This window comes from Pseudophryne corroboree, chromosome 6 (assembly GCF_028390025.1).
Source record: "Pseudophryne corroboree isolate aPseCor3 chromosome 6, aPseCor3.hap2, whole genome shotgun sequence".
NCBI classification, from domain to species: domain Eukaryota; kingdom Metazoa; phylum Chordata; class Amphibia; order Anura; family Myobatrachidae; genus Pseudophryne; species Pseudophryne corroboree.
Genome location: NC_086449.1, coordinates 283,058,041 through 283,079,196, shown reverse-complemented (window position 1 = coordinate 283,079,196; position 21,156 = coordinate 283,058,041). Strand labels below are relative to the sequence as shown.

At 47.4% G+C, this 21,156-nt stretch overlaps 1 protein-coding gene across 1 annotated transcript in view; it reads right to left on the bottom strand.

Moving 5' to 3' along the window:
- Positions 1-766: 766 nt before the first annotated feature.
- The window catches only part of LEO1 (LEO1 homolog, Paf1/RNA polymerase II complex component), a 105,855-nt gene continuing 85,465 nt past the window's right edge, over positions 767-21,156 (bottom strand). Inside the window, exons 10-12 of the mRNA XM_063926092.1 lie at positions 11,927-12,110; positions 11,567-11,667; positions 767-973 (exon numbers count right to left, since the gene is read on the bottom strand). Of these exons, the coding sequence (XP_063782162.1) occupies positions 872-973; positions 11,567-11,667; positions 11,927-12,110 (387 nt within the window). The 3' untranslated portion in view covers positions 767-871. The remainder of the gene's footprint in view (positions 974-11,566; positions 11,668-11,926; positions 12,111-21,156) is intronic.

Here is a 21,156-nt window from a genome sequence, read left to right as displayed (position 1 = left end):
ACTTCCTTCTTTTCTTATTGTATTTATTCTAATAATGAAATCAGCTGTGGCATTAACTTAAAAACGGAGAACCGGCTGTGGCAAAAGATCCAGCTGCATCTGCGTGCAACTCAGTGTCAGCCTTTTAATGCTGGAGGTGTGAGCAGAAATCCCCAAGAAGTGCTGCTTCAGGGCTAGTCAGGTGCTTACTGAGGGCCACTAACAGAATAGCTCCCAGCACTTTACCTGTGACCTGAAGCTGCGTGATAGACCTGTGGATAACTGAATTCCCCCTTGCTACGTGTACTGACGTACGTTATTCTGTTTTCAAAGATATTGCCCTAGGTGTGTCATTTGCACTCAGGAATCACATCCTACAACTCACATATCATCACATGGCATCCATGAAGCATCTGCCAACTGGAATGAGCACAATGCAGATTTGGAGTAGTATACGGAACAAACATAAAATCCCTCAGTTGTAGCCTAGAGATTCCGATGTAAAAGTCCAAAAATAGAATAAAAATGTACAAAAAAACCTGTATAAAAACAGACCAAAAAACAGCCATGAAGCAAGCGCCTGACTCTGTACGGCACTGTATAAAATTAAAGTTCACAGACAGGACAAGCTTTATGTCAATACATTTAGAATGTCCAGACTCCATGCACCCCCTTCCCCCATGATGTTCCAAAGTCATCCTGTGGATGTGAAGATACATTTTATTTTTACAAATGACCTTAAATGACAGATGAATGGAAGAAAATCACAAACGAAGGACAAAGGGTGTATTTTGTAAAATGTATTTACTACACAAAAATCTGAGTAACCGAAACAAATAAATGACCTACAACATAGGCCAGTGCACACTCATAACCTATATACACACATACGTTACAAATCCTCATCTTCTTCGTCGCTAATTACATATTTCTTGTGCTTCTTGTTCACTTTCTCCTCATCCTCTGCCTTTCTCTTTGCTGAGGGTTCTCCTGACTGAATAAGGAACAGGATACATTATAAACAATTAGTACATGTGAATGAACATTCAACAGAAGCTTCTATCAGTACTCGGTCAACCCTCCAAATTAATGTTTTCTGGATATTTTACTCAAACATTTAAAACTCACCAATTCCCTATAGGTATAATAATTTACCATACCTGAAGTACAGTGTGTAACCAGAAGCCCACAATAAAGTTCACAGTTACGGTTGCAACCACCACAGACAATCCAGCTTAGCAAATGAGCAACACAGGCTACCAGAGGGACATCTCTTGTAGCACCTATCCAATCCTCTTTGAATATATGGTTTATGTTGAGCTATGTGTTTTATTAGACTATACTTATAGGACTGTGGACATATTGGAGGTCATTCAGGTGTGAACGCAAAGCAGCAATTGTACGCATATCGATGATTTCCCACTGCGCATGCACCTGAGCCACAGTGAATTCTCAAGAGTGGTCGCAGCAACATTTTAGTTGCAAAGAGAGTGACAGGTAGTCAGCTTTTGGGGGTGGTAATGGGGAGTGGTCATGTGAACACAGGCGTGTCATGGCCATTCGGACAGCGTTTTCTGGGCGTGCTTACATAAGCAGCTGCGATAACACTTGCTACTGCATATCCAGGGAGAGCAGCTCAGTCTGCGTGTCTTCAGAGGCACTTGACACTGCATAGCGTACCGATGTGCGACAATGTTAGCCATGTTTCTGCAATCATGCGGCACCGTACACAAAAGAGGTGATCTCAGTGGGTGTCTTTTTGCACGTGTTAGCTTCTGCCCATGTTAGCATAAAGGTGGTCATTCCGACCCGTTCGCACGCTGCAATGCGAACGGGTCGGAAATGCGCATGCACGGCGGCCGCATTGCGCAGGCGCGTCGTTGCCCAGTGACGTAGCGTACAAAGAAAGCGGTAGCAGCGGCGACTGCAAGAAGACTGGCAGGAGTAAGGCATACCGGGGCGTCAACTCACCGTTTCCCGGGCGTGGAGATCCGAACGCAGGCGTGTCCAGGCGTTTGGAGGGCGGATGTCTGACATCAATTCTGGGACCTTCATCGCTGAATCCATCGCACAGGGTAAGTAACTGCAGGGCTAGTCTTGTTTTACACAAAACTTTTTTAGCATAGCAGGACTGCACAAGCGATTGCAACCCTGCTATGCTAATACACACTCCCCCATAGGCGGCGTCTAGTTGATCACACGAGCAGCAAAAAGTTGCTACGTGCGATCAACTTGGAATGACCCCCATAATCACAATTGCATATGGCAAATCATTGTAGCAGGAAGAACAACTGCACCTGAATGACCCTCATAGAATGTAAGCTCTCACGAGCAGGGCCCTCAACCCTTCACGTGCTTATCCTTCTCTTTCTAAAACCTTCTTCAATGGCACCAAACCCCACGGTGTTCTGCCTCCCTGATCCTTATGTCAGTGTTGTCTGCTGCTGTAGAGAAGTTTATTCACCCTGTACTTGTCCTATATTGGGGTATATGCAATTGCGGTCGAATTCCCGAAATTGTCGAATTTCGGGTCATTTTCGACCAAAAAAAAAAATCGCCTATGCAATTCAGTGCTTTCCGACCAAAAAACGGACTTTCAAAATTCGACTTTTTGAAATTCGACTTTTTGCAAATTCGACTTTTCTGCAATGATACAAGTGCTGCAATTCGACCAAAGCATATTCAATTCAAGTTTGGAAATTCGACAGCAGTGCTTTTAGACAGCAAATTCGTCATTTTCAATCCGCCACACTTTGGAGGGTGAAAACAAATAAAAAAAATTTTAAACATGTTTTTTTTGTGTTTTTTTGGGGGGGGAATAGCAGATCTATTTATATTAGAAGGGGTTAGGTACTTTTTTTTTTTTTTTTTGGAGGCACAAATATTATTTATATATTTTTTAAAATATTATTATTATTATTTTTTTTTTTTTATGCTGGAACGGTGAAATCATAAAAAAAAATGGCGTGGGGTCCCCCCTCCAAAGCATAACCAGCCTCGGGCTCTTCGAGCTGGTCCTGGTTCTAAAAATGCGGGGAAAAAATTGACAGGGGATCCCCCGTATTTTTAAAACCAGCACCGGGCTCTGCGCCTGGTGCTGGTGCCAAAAATACGGGGGACAAAAAGAGTAGGGGTCCCCCGTATTTTTAACACCAGCATCGGGCTCCACTAGCTGGACAGATAATGCCACAGCCGGGGGTCACTTTTATGCCGTGCCCTGCGGCCGTGGCATTAAATATCCAACTAGTCACCCCTGGCCGGGGTACCCTGGGGGAGTGGGGACCCCTTCAATCAAGCCCCCCCCCCCCCCCCCCAGCCACCCAAGGGCCAGGGGTGAAGCCCGAGGCTGTCCCCCCCCATCCAATGGGCTGCGGATGGGGGGGCTGATAGCCTTTTGTGATAATAAAAAGATATTGTTTTTTCCAGTAGTACTACAAGTCCCAGCAAGCCTCCCCCGCAAGCTGGTACTTGGAGAACCACAAGTACCAGCATGCGGGAGAAAAACGGGCCCGCTGGTACCTGTAGTACTACTGGGGAAAAAATACCCAAATAAAAACAGGACACACACACACCGTCGACAGTAAAACTTTATTTCATACGTCGACACACACATACTTACCTATGTTCACACGCCGACATTGGTCCTCTTCTCCATGTAGAATCCACGGATACCTGAAAAGAAAAGATCAATATACTCACCTCAGCCATGGTCCAGAGATAAATCCACGTACTTGGCAAAAAAACAAACCGAACACCCGCTCCATGCCGGACTGAAAGGGGTCCCATGCTGACACATGGGACACCTTTCCACGAATGAGACCTGTCAGTGACAGCTGTCACAGAAAGGTCTCTAAGCCAATCAGGAAGCGCAACTTCGTTGCGCTCACCTGATTGGCTGTGCGCTGTCTGTACTGTGACAGCACATCGCAAAGCCGCTCCATTACTTTCAATGGTGGGAACTTAGCGGCTAGCGGTAAGGTCACCCGCCGGTCAGCGGCTGACCGGCGGGTGACCCCACCGCTACCCGCAAAGTTCCCACCATTGAAAGTAATGGAGCGGCTTTGCGATGTGCTGTCACAGTACAGACAGCGCACAGCCAATCAGGTGAGCGCCACGGAAGTAGCGCTTCCTGATTGGCTGAAGGGACGTCAGTGACAGGAGTCACGTGATGTCCCGGCATTCGGGAGAAAGGGGTCTGATGTGAAAGTATTGGACCCCTTTCTAGTCCGGTATGGAGCGGGTTTTTGCATGTTTTTTTTTTTAAACAAGTACGTGGATTTTACTCTCTGGACGTGGATTTATCTCTGGACGCTGGAAGGTGAGTATAATTTTTTCACAGGTACCCTCGGATCGCCGGAGACCGTGGCAGTCGGCGTGTCAACATAGGTATGTGTGTGTCGGTAGTGTGTAATAAAGTTTTACTATCAAGGTGTGTGTGTGTCCTGTTTTTATTTGGGTATTTTTTCCCCAGTAGTACTACAGGTACCAGCGGACCCGTTTTTCTCCCGCATGCTGGTACTTGTGGTTCTCCAAGTACCAGCTTGCGGGGGAGGCTTGCTGGGACTTGTAGTACTGCTGGAAAAAACAATATCTTTTTATTATCACAAAAGGCTATCAGCCCCCCCATCCGCAGCCCATTGGATGGGGGGGGGGGGACAGCCTCGGGCTTCACCCCTGGCCCTTGGGTGGCTGGGGGGGGGGGGACCCCTTGATTGAAGGGGTCCCCACTCCCCCAGGGTACCCCGGCCAGGGGTGACTAGTTGGATATTTAATGCCACGGCCGCAGGGCACGGCATAAAAGTGACCCCCGGCTGTGGCATTATCTGTCCAGCTAGTGGAGCCCGATGCTGGTGTTAAAAATACGGGGGACCTCTACTCTTTTTGTCCCCCGTATTTTTGGCACCAGCACCAGGCGCAGAGCCCGGTGCTGGTTTTAAAAATACGGGGGATCCCTGGCCAATTTTTCCCCTGCATTTTTAGAACCAGGACCAGCTCGATGAGCCCGAGGCTGGTTATGCTTTGGAGGGGGGACCCCACGCCATTTTTTTTTCGGGTTTTTCACGTTTTTTTACCGGTTTTTAAAATCGCGGCAAAATCCGCCAAATCGGCCGATTTTCGCCCGCGACTCTGGCGAATCCGTTTTTCATTGAATATGGTGAATTCCGGAAGCCACCTTCCGGGATTCACCTGTCGAATTGAGTCGAATTAAAAAACGGCGAAAATTGCCGCGAATTCGACCGCAATTGCATATACCCCATTGTCTCCAATTGTAAGTCACTGTTTCCCTGTTTTGTTTATGTAATCTATAATTGGGCGACGCAGAACCCTTGTGGCGCCATATAAAGGATAATAATAATTTTAACTCCAAGTAACACAAAAATAGGATTTTGATAACCTACCAGTAAATCCTTTTCTCCTAGTCCGTAGAGGATGCTGGGGACGACATCAAGACCATGGGGTATGGACGGGATCCGCAGGAGACATGGGCACTCCAAAGACTTTTCATTGGGTGTGAACTGGCTCCTGCCTCTATGCCCCTCCTCCAGACCTCAGTTGTAGGAACTGTGCCCAGGGAGACTGACATTTCAAGGAAAGGAATTACCTAACTAGTGGTGAGATATCTACCAACTCACACCCTCAACCATGCTGCACACATGGCATTCAACATAACACACGCCAACAGGCATGAACTAATTGCACCAACATGCTGAAACCAAGATAACACAACCTGTGTAACTAATTACTAAACTGCAGGTAAAGTACGCACTGGGACGGGCGCCCAGCATCCTCTACGGACTAGGAGAAAAGGATTTACCGGTAGGTTATCAAAATCCTATTTTCTCATACGTCCTAGAGGATGCTGGGGATGACATCAAGACCATGGGGTCTATACCAAAGCTCCAGTACAGGCGGGAGAGTGCGGATGACCCTGCAGCACCGATTGACCAAACTTTAGGTCCTCATCGGCCAAGGAGTCAAACTTGTAAAACTTAGAAAATGTGTTTGACCCTGACCAAGTAGCTGCTCGGCAAAGTTGTAATGCCGAGACCACCCGGGCAGCCGCCCAGGATGAGCCCACCTTCCTAGTGGAGTGGGCCTTTACCGACGTCGGTAACGGCAATCCAGCCGTAGTATGAGCTTGCTGAATCGTATTTCTAATCCAACGTGCAATAGTCTGCTTGGAAGCAGGACAGCCAATCTTGTTGTGATCATACAGGACAAACAGAGCCTCTGTTCTCCGTATACGAGCTTTTCTAGCAACATAGATTTTCAAAGCTCTAACCACATCTAGAGACTTTGAATCAATGAATGTGTCAGTAACAACTGGCACCACAATAGGTTGGTTTATGTGAAAAGCAGAAACCACCTTTGGAAGAAAATGTTGGCGAGTTCGCAACTCTGCCCTATCTTCATGGAAAATCAGGTAAGGGCTCTTGTGAGACAAGGCCCGCAATTCCGACAGCCGCCTTGCGGATGCCAATGCCAAAAGCATCACCACTTTCCAAGTGAGAAACTTCAACTCTATCTTTTGTAGAGGCTCAAACCAATCCGATTGAAGGAACTGCAATACCACGTTAAGGTACCATGGTGCCACTGGAGGCATGAATGGAGGCTGGATGTGCAGAACCCCTTTCACGAAGGTCTGAACCTCTGGAAGAGAGGCCAATTGTTTTTGGAAGAACACTGACAAAACCGAAATCTGGACCTTGATTGATCCCAATCGTAGGCCCGTCTCCACACCATCCTGCAAAAAATGGAGAAAACGTCCTAAGTGAAACTCTTCCGTAGGAGCTTTCTTGGATTCACACCAAGACACATTTTCTCCAGATACGGTGGTAATGTTTTGACGTTACTCCCTTTCTGGCCTGAATAAGGGTGGGGATGACCTCCTTAGGAATACCCTTCCTGGCTAGGATACGGCGCTCAACAGCCATGCCGTCAAACGTAGCCGCGGTAAGTCTTGGTACACACACGGCCCCTGCTGCAGCAGGTCCTTCCGAGGAGGAAGAGGCAGAGGATCTCCTATGAGTTACTGCTGAAGATCTGGGTACCAAGCCCTTCTTGGCCAGTCTGGGGCAATGAAGATTGCTCGAAACCTTGTCTTTTTTATGATCCTGAGTACTTTTGGGATCAGCGGAAATGGAGGGAAAACATACACTGACGGAAACACCCACTGGGTCACCAGTGCATCCACTGCTACTGCTTGAGGGTCTCTCGACTTGGAACAGTATCTCTGAAGCTTCTTGTTGAGACGAGATGCCATCATGTCTATTTGAGGAACTCCCCAAAGACTTGTCACCTCTGCGAAGACTTCTTGGTGGAGGACCCACTCTCCTGGATGGAGATCGTGTCTGCTGAGGAAGTCTGCTTCCCAGTTGTCTACTCCCGGAATGAATATTGCCGACAGAGCTTGTAGATGTTTTTCTGCCCAGCGGAGGATTTTTGTCGCCTCTGCCATTGCCGCTCTGCTTTTCGTTCCGCCCTGCCTGTTTATGTATGCAACTGCTGTTACATTGTCCGCCTGGATCTGCACGGGACAGTCTTGAAGATGTACCGCTTGTTGAAGGCCGTTGTAAATGGCTCTTAGCTCCAGAACGTTTATGTGAAGGCAGGCTTCCTATTGTGACCAACGTCCCTGGAAGTTTTCTCCCTGAGAGACTGCTCCCCAGCCTCGGAGACTTGCATCCATGGTTACTAGGACCCAGTCCTGAATCCCGAACCTGCGTCCCTCTAGCAGGTGAGAGCTGTGCAACCACCACAGGAGCGAAATCCTGGTTTTTGACGACAGGATTATCTTTCTGTGCATGTGTAGGTGTGACCCCGACCACTTGTCCAACAGGTCCCACTGGAATACTCTGGCATGGAACCTGCCAAACTGTATGGCCTCGTAGGCTGCCACCATCTTCCCCAACAACCGAATGCACTGTTGGATCGACACACTTGATGGTTTCAATATCTGTTTTACCATTTTCTGGATTTCCAGAGCCTTTTCCAGCGGAAGAAATACTCTCTGAACTTCCGTGTCCAGAATCATCCCGAGGAAAGACAACCTTGTCGTCGGTTCCAACTGTGACTTTGGAGTATTGACAGGGAGAGGGATATGTTTTGTAATAACTGCTCCCTGGATCTCGCCTTTATCAGGAGGTCGTCCAGATAAGGGATTATATTGACTCCTTTCTGACGAAGGAGGACCATCATCTCCGCCATCACCTTGATGAATACCCTCGGCGCCGTGGGGAGACCGAAAAGGTAACGTCTGGAATTGGTAATGGCAATCCCGAATCGCAAATCTCAGATAAGCCTGGTGAGGAGGATAAATGGGAACATGCAGGTAAGCATTCCTTTATGTCCACCGATACTAAGTAGTCCCCCTCCTCCAGACTGGCAATCACCGCCCAAAGTGATTCCATCTTGAACTTGAACCTTTTCAGGAAGAAATTCAGATCTTTTAGATTTAGGATCGGTCTGAACGAGCCGTCCGGCTTCGGAACAAAGAGGCTTGAATAAAAACCCCGCCCTTGTTGTGACAACGGTACCAGGACTATAACCTGGTCTTGACATAATTTTTGGATTGCCGCTGTTACTGCTTCTCTCTCTGGCGGAGAAGCTGGCAAGGTCGATTTGAAAAATCGGCATGGGGGAACGTCTTGAAACTCTAGTTTGCATCCCTGGGATACTATTTGCAACACCCAGGGATCCAGGCCAGACAGAATCCAATCCTGGCTGAAGAGTTTGAGACGTGCCCCCACCCGAGCGGCCTCCCGCAAGGGTGTTCCAGCGTCATGCTGGGGATTTGCCAGAATTAGGGGTAGACTTCTACTCTTGGGAACCTGGAGCCGGTGTGGCTTCTTTCCCCTTCCTGCAAAGAAGGGGGAACCTCTCGCCTTTTTGTATTTATTGGGCCGAAAGGACTGCATTTGCGGGTGATAGGTCTTTTTTGCCGGTGCAGGCGCAGAGGGCAAAAATGTTGACTTACCTGCGGTAGCCGCCGAGACTAACGCATCCAGGCCATCGCCAAATAAGGCCTAACCTTTATATGGGAGAGACTCCATGTTTCTTTTGGAATCTCCATCCGCGTTCCACTGGCGAATCCATAACGCCCGCCTAGCCGATACTGCCATGGTAGCGGCTTGTGAGCTCAAGAGTCCAATATCCTTCATTGCTTCCAGCATGTAGGCGGCAGCGTCCTTGATATTCCCTAACTTAAGGAGTATCTCATCTTTATCAATTGTGTCAATTTCTGATGACACGCTTTCTGACCATTTTTCAATAGCGCGACTCACCCATGCGCAGGCAATAGTGGGCCTGAGCAGTGTACTATTGGTAACATAAATGGATTTCAATGTCGTTTCCAATTTGCGGTCTGCCGGCTCTTTAAGAGAAGCCATGCCAGGAGCAGGGAGAATTACCTTCTTTGTCAACCTGGAAAGTGCACTGTCTAATACCCCTTTCACACCAGAAATGCAGGGACAAAACCCGGGAATTCTGCCACGGGCTCATGCAGGGACATTTCCGGGTTGGCACCATTCACACCAGCATTTTTTGCCGAGACATCCCGGGTCTGCACCTTTCATACTGAACCCGGGATGGCCCTGCATTTTCTGAAAATGGGCGTCTCAGAAAAACCACAAGACCAGGAAGTGCCCTGAATAGCCAATCAGCATCAGCAGAGGCAACCCAGGAAGGTGGGACATGTCCCTGCACCATTCACACTGTCCAGGGTCCAGGGACGATCCCGGGACCAACCCTGGTTGATTGCAGGTTTGAAATGCAGGGATAGAAATCCCGGGTTTTTGTCCCTGTACCCTTTCACACCAAGAAATTTCCCGGGTTGATGCGCGTTCATGTGTTTTAACCCGGGAAATTTATGGCTGTGTGAAAGGGGTATAACACAGGGGGTGACTCCCATTTTTTCCTGTCTTCAACCGGGAAAGGATAATCTATGTGAATCCTTTTGGGAATACGACATTTTTTATCAGGATTCACCCACATCCCTTCAAACAGAGCATTTAGTTCGTGTGAAGGAGGGAACGTGACTTTGGATTTCTTTTCTTTACACAAATAAGCCTTCTCCTGAGGTACAGGAGTGCTTTCTGTAACCTCCAACACGTCCCTTATAGCCACAATCATATTGTACACTTTTTGCCAATTTATGATCTATCTGTCTAGATTCACTATTGTCGACACAAGAATCAGAATCCGTGTCGGTATCAGTGTTTACAACATTTGCAAATGGTCTCTTATGTGACCCAGAGGGGCCGCCCGCATAAGGAATAACAGCATCCTGAAAAATCACATCTTCCACAGATTTTCTTCAGCATGCAGCCTTAGATTCAGACTTATCTAATCTACTGTTAATCAGATGCATACTGTCACGTAGCTCTTTCACCCATGCAGGCTCTTGGTGTGCCGGTAGCGCCACCACATTACAACTCTGTGTCCCTAAAATGGCTTTCTCCGGGGAGGAACTCCCTGCCTCAGACATGCCTCACACGTGTACACCACACTCACAGACACACTGGGACTTATTTTGGGGACAGACCCACAGTAAAATCTGTCAGAGGGACACAGGATAGGAGCAGCCAGTTCACAAACCCAGCACCAGTATTGCCTGTGAACACAGTATGTCCACAGCCCAAAAGGGCTTTTAAATAGTAATATACACTATCAAATGCACCACAATCGCTTTGTGCCCCTACCTTTATAGCACCCTGTACTTGTCAGAAGTGGAGGAGAGGACCAGCGTGTTCTCTGCAGCCTGAGGAGAGCAAATGGTGCTGAGTAGTGTGTTGGCTGCCTGAGGAAGAAGCTCCGCACCTCAGTATCCATGACAATATTTATACTGGCAGGGGTAGGGCTGTGCCAGAGGCATCTTATGCCCCCTTTTAGTCAGTTTGAGGTATTTTTCTTGCTGCCCAGTGCACCCCTCCCCCCCCCACGCCCTGCACCCTGCAGTGCCTGTGTGTGTGGGCAGCAATGGCGCGCTGCGCTCCCGCCTCAGCCGTCACTTACTTGATTGAAGATCATTCTTCTCATACTCACCTGTCTTCTGACTTCTGGGTCTGTGAGGGGGGTGACGGCGTGCTGTGGGAGTGAGCATCTAGACACGGCTAGCGTTCAGTTCCCTTCAGGAGCTAATGGTGTCCTGTCAGCCAGAAACAGAGCCATGAAACTCTGAGGAAGTTGGTTCTGCTTTTGCCCCCTCAGTCCCACGAAGCAGGGAGTCTGATGCCAGCAGATCTCCCTGAAAATAAAAAATCTAACATAAGTCTTTTCAGAGAAACTCAGTAGAGCTCCTCAGAGTGCATCCAGTTGACCTGGGCACATTTCTAAAACCGAGGTCTGGAGGAGGGGCATAGAGGGAGGAGCCAGTTCACACCCAATGAAAAGTCTTTGGACTGCCCATGTCTCCTGCGGATCCCGTCTATACCCCATGGTCTTGATGTCGTCCCCAGCATCCTCTAGGACGTATGAGAAAGCCTATTTAAGCAAGTTGAAAGAGAAAAAGAATGAAAGAGCGAGAGGGAGAAAAGAGGCAGACAGACAGAGAGACAGACAGAGAGACAGACAGAAAGGTTAGACTCACCTCTTCGTCACTGTTAAGTTTCTTTGCTTTCATTAGCCGCTGAGTTTTGTCATCATCTGAGCCTTCATCGCTGTCAGATGAATAGATCCGGGCTCGTTCCTCTGTATCACAGGTAAAAGTCTTGTTACATAAAGTTTAATATGTCAAATGGTCTCAAAAGTAGCTGCAGTTTCTGTAAATGAATTGACAAACCCATTGATGTGAAGGTCTAAAACGGCTATTTTACAATGGACTTCCTTCCCCAACCACTGTTATCTGTGTGTTGCTGACACTGAAGACTGTTGCAGTCTAGTGAATGTTTTTTATAGAAAAAGGAAGAAAAAGGAGGGGGGAAAAAGCGACTAAAGGAAGTAGATTTACCTCGTCCACCTTTATATCTATTTTTAATGGCTGCCAAGCTTATTGACTCCTCTCCTTCCTCATCATCATCATATCGATCAGGCTCCAGGTAGTTTGCACTCAAACCGCGCTGGTGCTGCTTTTCTTTGATTCTACGCTGCTGCGACTCTCTGCGGATTGAGGCTCTCAGTCTTTCCTCTTCTTTCTGACCAGAAACGAAAAAGTTCATAAAACACTGTCAGTAGGAATAGTTAAAACCCCCCCAAAACATTTAGATATTCAAACAGGGACAGATTTAATTGGCTGTAGGTCCCATCGAAAACGTCACATGATGTGTGGCTGCACAGGTTTTACAGAGTTATGGTAGACTTACCATTATTAACTCTCTTTCTGCAAGGTACATTGAAATCCACGGGGAAAAAACATTGGGGTGTAGAGTGGATCTTGATCCAGAGGCACCAACAGGCTAAAGCTTTAGCTGGCCGAGGATGCATTGGGGTCTCCTCTATAACCCCACCTCCAGGCACTGAGAGCTCAGTTTCATTAACCAGTACAATGCAGGAGCAGGCAAAAGAGAAGACAGATGTTAGCCACATAGAACCACATTCTCACGACAGGAGAACATACCAGCGGCTAATGCCAAACAACCCAAAGAAGTTAGGTGTGTCAGGGTGGGCGCCCTGTGGACCTCATGTACCTCGCAGACAGAGTTAACAATGGTAAGTCTACCATAACTCCTTTTCTGCAGCAGGTTACATTGGTTTTGTCAAAGTCAGAAAAATATCTCTATGCACACTGCCATATTTGCACCTCACACAGGTCTGCGCTGCGCATGCGTGCGCTCTCCCGTGCGTGCGCATACTCGCTGTTGCGGGCACCCGCGGGTGCGCGGTATGTGCATTTACGGTAGAGTTCATGTGTTCGTAGCGTGCGACCCAATCGTTACATATTTCCACTATATAATGTATTTTGTAGATCATGGTCCCTTTGATAGATTCTGAAAGTTTGGTTAATATAGAATGTTCATGAACAGAGAAATCCCCCTTTGTTTGATACGAAGGGTCAGACAGGAGTAATACAGTGGTGTTTAGTACCCATCGGAAGAGTATTTAATTAGCAATATTCCGGTGTTGGTTTGAAGCAGATTAATCGCTCGTGCGAATAGTTATGGACATAAGAAGTTTATGAACATTTACTGTATTTGCACTTACTTATCCATGCGGCGGGAAACCCAGTTTCCCTCCCACCTGAGCTGTTGGAAATAGTCACAGCCCACCTGTATGAATCAACCTATGACCTTTTGTTATAACGCGAGGAGGAATTCCTGTGTCCAATGAACAATGAGATTGTAGGGACCATTGAATTGTATTGTGTGTGGGGCATAAATAGACAAGCCGATCACATCCAGCTCACTCTTCTACGGTTATCATTGCTGAAAATCGAGAGCTGGATGTCCAGAGGCGCATGCGATAGTTTCCTTTGTGCGTAAGTTTTCTCCGCAATCATATTGTCTTTCTTGATGTTATGGGCCATTTCTCTCTCTCTCTCTCTTCTCTTCTTTCTCTCGTACTCTCCTAAACGTAATAGTATTGTATTGTATTTCCTGTGTAGTTATCTGGTTAGGTAATCTATGTTATATTGTAGTGTATGACTTGTATTGTATTAATTCTTTTGCAAGTATAACATTCATAATATATATTAGGCGTTGGACCCTAAGCACGGTATCTGTGTATTTCTTATAGTGTTAAGTATTCACAGAGCGTCGGTGACGCTCAAACAGCTTTTAAGTTAATAAGGTTACACTGTGTTGCATCTACACCCTATCTCTACACTAAGGTTTTACAGCATATTACATTGTTTATGGATTAGATTTAAAGGTTTAACATTGTGAGCGTCAGCGCCGCTGGTGATCTCCTCGTGGTCCCGAGCGTCCGCTACGCTATAGCGAATCATTACGTTAGCCGGCAGCCAATAGCGTGTCTGCCTGTGATCTCTCGGCCGTGAGCGAACGTGACGCTTGAGCGTCTCGACCACGGCTAAGCGATCGTTACGCAACGAGCGTACCCTTACGGTACTCCATACGTAAATAGCGTACAGTGTTCTTAGACCTCATAAAGGGTTTTATATAAGATAAATATTTAGCTTTATCAATTGGCGGCTCGTCCTGTCCTTCACATATCTCTGCTAGGTAATTTCAGCAGACATTATCCAGCAGCAAAGGGCGGGAGGTCATATTCCTCGTAGTGCTGTTTGGATAAGCGTCTGCTTCGCTTAGTAAAGGGTGCTGAAGGAATCCGGAACCGGAGGTAAGAACAACACGCTAGTGTCTTTTAAAACTGTTTATTTCTGTCTTGCGTACACACGCACATATCTGCATTTCTTTTTCATTCGTGTATTTTCATATATCACTCTCCTGTTTGCCATTTTATAATTGATAAAATAAGAATTTACTTACCGATAATTCTATTTCTCGGAGTCCGTAGTGGATGCTGGGGTTCCTGAAAGGACCATGGGGAATAGCGGCTCCGCAGGAGACAGGGCACAAAAAAGTAAAGCTTTTACCAGATCAGGTGGTGTGCACTGGCTCCTCCCCCTATGACCCTCCTCCAGACTCCAGTTAGGTACTGTGCCCGGACGAGCGTACACAATAAGGGAGGCAATTTGAATCCCGGGTAAGACTCATACCAGCCACACCAATCACACCGTACAACTTGTGATCTAAACCCAGTTAACAGTATGATAACAGAAAGAGCCTCTTAAAGATGGCTCCTTAACAATATAACCCGAATTTGTTAACAATAACTATGTACAGTATTGCAGATAATCCGCACTTGGGATGGGCGCCCAGCATCCACTACGGACTCCGAGAAATAGAATTATCGGTAAGTAAATTCTTATTTTCTCTATCGTCCTAAGTGGATGCTGGGGTTCCTGAAAGGACCATGGGGATTATACCAAAGCTCCCAAACGGGCGGGAGAGTGCGGATGACTCTGCAGCACCGAATGAGAGAATTCCAAGTCCTCTTTTGCCAGGGTATCAAATTTGTAGAATTTTACAAACGTGTTTTCCCCCGACCACGTAGCTGCTCGGCAGAATTGTAATGCCGAGACCCCTCGGGCAGCCGCCCAAGATGAGCCCACCTTCCTTGTGGAATGGGCCTTAACAGATTTAGGCTGTGGCAGGCCTGCCACAGAATGAGCAAGTTGAATTGTGTTACAAATCCAACGAGCAATCGTCTGCTTAGAAGCAGGGGCACCCAACTTGTTGGGTGCATATAGTATCAACAGCGAGTCAGATTTTCTGACTTCAGCCGTCCTTGAAATGTATATTTTTAAGGCTCTGACAACGTCCAACAACTTGGAGTCCTCCAAGTCGCCAGTGGCCGCAGGCACCACAATAGGTTGGTTCAGGTGAAACGCTGATACCACCTTAGGGAGAAAATGCGGACGAGTCCTCAGTTCTGCCCTATCCGAATGGAAGATTAGATAAGGGCTTTTATAAGATAAAGCCGCCAATTCAGAAACTCTCCTGGCGGAAGCCAGGGCCAGTAACATAGTCACTTTCCATGTGAGATATTTAAAATCCACCTTTTTCAATGGTTCAAACCAATGGGATTTGAGGAAATCTAAAACTACATTTAGATCCCACGGTGCCACCGGAGGCAACACAGGAGGCTGTATATGCAGTACTCCTTTAACAAAAGTCTGTACCTCAGGAACTGAGGCCAATTCTTTTTGGAAGAATATTGACAGGGCCGAAATTTGAACCTTAATAGATCTCAATTTGAGACCCATAGACAATCCTGATTGTAGGAAATGTAGGAAACGACCCAGTTGAAATTCCTCCGTCGGAACACTCCGATCCTCGCACCACGCGACATATTTTCGCCAAATGCGGTGATAATGTTTCGCGGTGACTTCCTTCCTTGCCTTAATCAAGGTAGGAATGACTTCTTCTGGAATGCCTTTCCCTTTTAGGATCTGGCGTTCAACCGCCATGCCGTCAAACGCAGCCGCGGTAAGTCTTGAAAGAGACAGGGACCCTGTTGTAGCAGGTCCCTTCTCAGAAGTAGAGGGCACGGGTCGTCCGTGACCAACTCTTGAAGTTCCGGGTACCAAGTCCTTCTTGGCCAATCCGGAGCCACTAGTATTGTTCTTACTCCTCTTCACCGTATAATCTTCAATACCTTTGGTATGAGAGGCAGAGGAGGAAACACATATACTGATTTGTACACCCAAGGTGTTACCAATGCGTCCACAGCTATTGCCTGTGGATCTCTTGACCTGGCGCAATACTTGTCCAGTTTCTTGTTGAGGCGAGACGCCATCATGTCTACCATTGGTCTTTCCCAACAGTTTATTAGCATGTGGAAGACTTCTGGATGAAGACCCCACTCTCCCGGGTGAATATCGTGTCTGCTGAGGAAGTCTGCTTCCCAGTTGTCCACGCCCGGGAAGAACACTGCTGACAGTGCTATTACGTGATTCTCCGCCCAGCGAAGAATCTTGGCAGCTTCTGCCATTGCACTCCTGCTTCTTGTGCCGCCCTGTCTGTTTACATGGGCGACCGCCGTGATGTTGTCCGACTGAATCAACACCGGTTTTCCTTGCAGGAGTGGTTCCGCCTGGCTTAGAGCATTTTAGATTGCTCTTAGTACCAGAATGTTTATGTGAAGAGACTTTTCCAGGTTCGTCCATACCCCCTGGAAGTTTCTTCCTTGTGTGACTGCTCCCCAGCCTCTCAGGCTGGCGTCCGTGGTCACCAGGATCAAATCCTGTATGCCGAATCTGCGGCCCTCCAATAGATGAGCCTTTTGCAACCACCACAGAAGATATACCCTTGTCCTTGGCGACAGGGTTATTCGCAGGTGCATCTGAGGATGCGACCCTGACCATTTGTCCAACAGATCCCTTTGGAAAATTCTTGCATGGAATCTGTCGAATGGAATTGCTTCGTAAAAAGCCACCATTTTTCCCAGGACTCTTGTGCATTGATGTACAGACACCTTTCCTGGTTTTAGGAGGTTCCTGACAGGTCGGATAACTCCTTGGCTTTTTCCTCGGGAAGAAAAACCTTTTTCTGAACCGTGTCCAGAATCATCCCTAGGAACAGCAGACGTATCGTCGGAAAACAGCTGCGATTCTTGGAATATTTAGAATCCAGTCGTGCCGTCGAAGAACTACTTTAGATAGTGCTCTTCCGACCTCCAACTGTTCTCTGGAACTTGCCCTTTTTAGGTCGTGCAAGTAAGGGATAATTTAGATGCCTTTTTTCTTTGAAGAAACATCTTTTCGGCCATTACCTTGGTAAAAAAGGCCCGGGGTGCCGTGGATAATTCAAACGGCATCGTCTGAAACTGATATTGACAGTTCTGTACCACGAACCAGAGGTACCCTTGATGAGAAGGACAAAATTTGGACATGGAGGTAATCCTTGATGTCCAGGGACACCATATAGTCCCCTTTTTTCCGGTTCGCTATCACTGCTCTGAGTGACTTTATCTCGATTTGAACCTTTTATGTAAGTGTTCAAAACATTTTAGATTTAGACTATGTGTCACCAAGCCGTCTGGCTTCAGTACCACCATATAGTGTGGAAAAATAATACCCTTTTCCTTGTCGTAGGAGGGGTACTTTGATTATCACCTGCTGGATATACAGCTTGTGAATTGTTTCCAATGCTGCCTCCCTGTCGGAGGGAGCCGTTGGTAAAGCAGACTTCAGGAACCTGCGAGGAGAAGATGTCTCGACTCTCCAATCTTTACCCCTGGGATAATACTCGTACGATCTAGGGGTCAACTTGCGAGTGATCCCACTGCGCCCTGAGACTCTTGAGACTACCCCCCCACCTTGAGTCCGCTTGCACGGCCCCAGCGTCATGCTGAGGACTTGGCAGACGCGGTGGAGGGCTTCTTTTCCTGGGAAAGGGCTGCCTGCTGCAGTCTACTTCCCTTACCTCTATGTCTGGGCAGATATGACTGGCCTTTTGCCTGCATGCCCTCATGGGAAAGGAAAGATTGAGGCTGAAAAGACGGTGTCTTTTTTAGCTGAGATGTAACTTGGGGTAAAAAAGGTTGGATTTCCCAGCTGTTGCTGTGGTCCCCAGGTCCGATGGACCGACCCCCAAATAACTCCTTCCCTTTATACAGCAATACTTCCATCTGCCGTATGGGATCTGTATCACCTGACCACTGTCGTGTCCCTGACATCTTCTGGGAGATATGGACAACGCACTTATCTTGATGCCAGAGAGCAAATATCCCTCTGTGCATCTCACATACATATATATAGAATGCATCCTATTAAATGCTCTACATGAATAAAATATTTTCAGTCAGGGAATCCGACCAAGCCAACCCAGCACTGCATCTCCAGGCTGATGGCGATCGCTGGTCGCAGTATAACCACCGTATGTGTGTATATACTTTTTAGGATATTTTTCCAGCTTCCTATCAGCTGGCTCCTTGAGGGCGGCCGTATCTGGAGACGGTAACGCCACTTGATAAGCGTGTGAGCGCCTTATCACCCTAAGGGGTGTTTCCCAACGTACCCTAATTTCTGGCGGGAAAGGGTATAACGCCAATATTTGCTATCGGGGTAACCCTACGCATCCTCACACACTTCATTTTATTTTATCTGATTCAGGAAAAACTACAGGTAGTTTTTTCACTCCCACATAATACCCTTTCTTGTGGTACTTGTAGTATCAGAAACACGTAACACCTCCTTCATTGCCCTTAACGTGTGGCCCTAATGAGAAATACGTTTGTTTATTCACCGTCGACACTGTATTCAGTGTCCGTGTCTGTGTCGACCGACTGAGGTAAATGGGCGTTTTTAAAACCCCTGACGGTGTTTCTGAGACGCCTGGACCGGTCCTAATAGATTGTCGGCCGTCTCATGTCGTCAACCGACCTTGCAGCGTGTTGACATTCTCACGTAATTCTCTAAATAAGCCATCCATTCCGGTGTCGACTCCCTAGAGAGTGACATCACCATTACAGGCAATTTCTCCGCCTCCTCACCAACATCGTCCTCATACATGTCGACACACACGTACCGACACACAGCACACACACCGGGAATGCTCTGACAGAGGACAGGACCCACTAGCCCTTTGGGGAGACAGAGGGAGAGTCTGCCAGCACACACCAAAAACGCTATAATTATATAGGGACAACCTTATATAAGTGTTTCTCCCTTATAGCATCTTTTATATATATACAATATCGCCAAAATCAGTGCCCCCCCTCTCTGTTTTAACCCTGTTTCTGTAGTGCAGTGCAGGGGAGAGCCTGGGAGCCTTCTCTCCAGCTTTTCTGTGAGAGAAAATGGCGCTGTGTGCTGAGGAGATAGGCCCCGCCCCTTTTTCGGCGGGCTCGTCTCCCGCTATTTTTGAAGTTAGGCAGGGGTTAAATATCTCCATATAGCCTCTGTGGGCTATATGTGAGGTATTTTTTTGCCTCTAATAAGGTTTTTATTTGCCTCTCAGAGCGCCCCCCCCAGCGCTCTGCACCCTCAGTGACTGTTGTGTGAAGTGTGCTGAGAGGAAAATGGCGCACAGCTGCAGTGCTGTGCGCTACCTTTATGAAGACTCAGGAGTCTTCAGCCGCCGATTTTGGACCTCTTCTCTCTTCAGCGTCTGCAAGGGGGCCGGCGGCGCGGCTCCGGTGACCATCCAGGCTGTACCTGTGATCGTCCCTCTGGAGCTAGTGTCCAGTAGCCAAGCAGCAAATCCACTCTGCACGCAGGTGAGTTCACTACTTCTCCCCTAAGTCCCTCGTTGCAGTGATCCTGTTGCCAGCAGGACTCACTGTAAAGTAAAAAACCTAAGCTAAACTTTCTCTAAGCAGCTCTTTAGGAGAGCCACCTAGATTGCACCCTTCTCGTTCGGGCACAAAATCTAACTGGAGTCTGGAGGAGGGTCATAGGGGGAGGAGCCAGTGCACACCACCTGATCTGGTAAAAGCTTTACTTTTTTGTGCCCTGTCTCCTGCGGAGCCGCTATTCCCCATGGTCCTTTCAGGAACCCCAGCATCCACTTAGGACGATAGAGAAAACGTGCTAATAGAGATTTGTCGCTATTTCATAGTTAAAGTGTAAAACCCACATGCAACTCTACCCAAGGTAAAAGGAGAGATTGGTGTGTTGCGCGGTAGACGATCGAGGATCATCTACATTGATAAAAGTGTTAGTTGTGTTGCGGTGGACATTGGTTTTGTGTACACGTGTCTCTAACAAAGGGCTGAGACTCGCGTACGCCAAGGCCGACGCACGCAGCGTAAATTACGCAACGGAGCGTCTGGGTACGCCCACGTAACTCAAAGTCACACGACAGTTGATTTTTAAGTAGCGCAACAGGCGATAAGTAGCGCATCAGGCGATAAATAGCGCAAATCTATTTTAAATCCGAAATTTAGATTAACAGACCCTTCTCCAAATTCACAACACATCTGGTCTAAAGAAAATTTCTGCGCAGAAATAGAAATAGAAGCAAAAGTGTACGTGTGGTGAGTGAGTGTTTTGTATATACAAGTTTATACAATTTTACAGGTTGAACCACAAGAAGTCGAGTTCTCGCAGAGGTACATACATGTAAGTGACGTGCATGGTGGCTAGGGAGGCATCTCTGGTTAAACATAAAATTTGAGCAGTAGAGAATAGTAGACCAGGAGGTCATACTACAGACCGGGAGGTCCAGGTACAGCAGACTAAGAAGTCTGCCATAAAAGAGAAAAGGGCACAACCCAGGGGGTTGGTGCAAAACCCATATAGGCCAATAAAGCTCTGGCTGAAGGAATTCGCAGCCGAAATTTTCGATTCCACTGGTCGCTCAGTACATAAGATTAGTTGCTTATGTGCTGAACGATTGTACCGCACGTAATTGTGTACATTAGTTAAATCTGACCAGTACCATTTGTGTACAATCCCGGTCATAAAACTATTTGTACACTCTGATGTGATTTGTGTAATTTTTTATTTTCTGAAGGGAAGTTCGCTGGTCACTCAGGAATTGTCCAACAACCAATAGTTACTGGAAAGAGTAAGTGTTCTGCGGATATCCCTCGCATGTTCCAGTAAATAGAGGTTCATAGGGGCCCTGGGTCGAGTACGCCAGCACTAAGGCAGTGTGTGGGTCGTATTGGTCGGCGTGGGCGAGTGAGTGGGGTACTCGGTAAACCGCCACCGTCAGCCTATCGTGAACATTTTGGTTTTTGTAAGGGTTCGCTGAAGACCCTGAAATAAGGTCA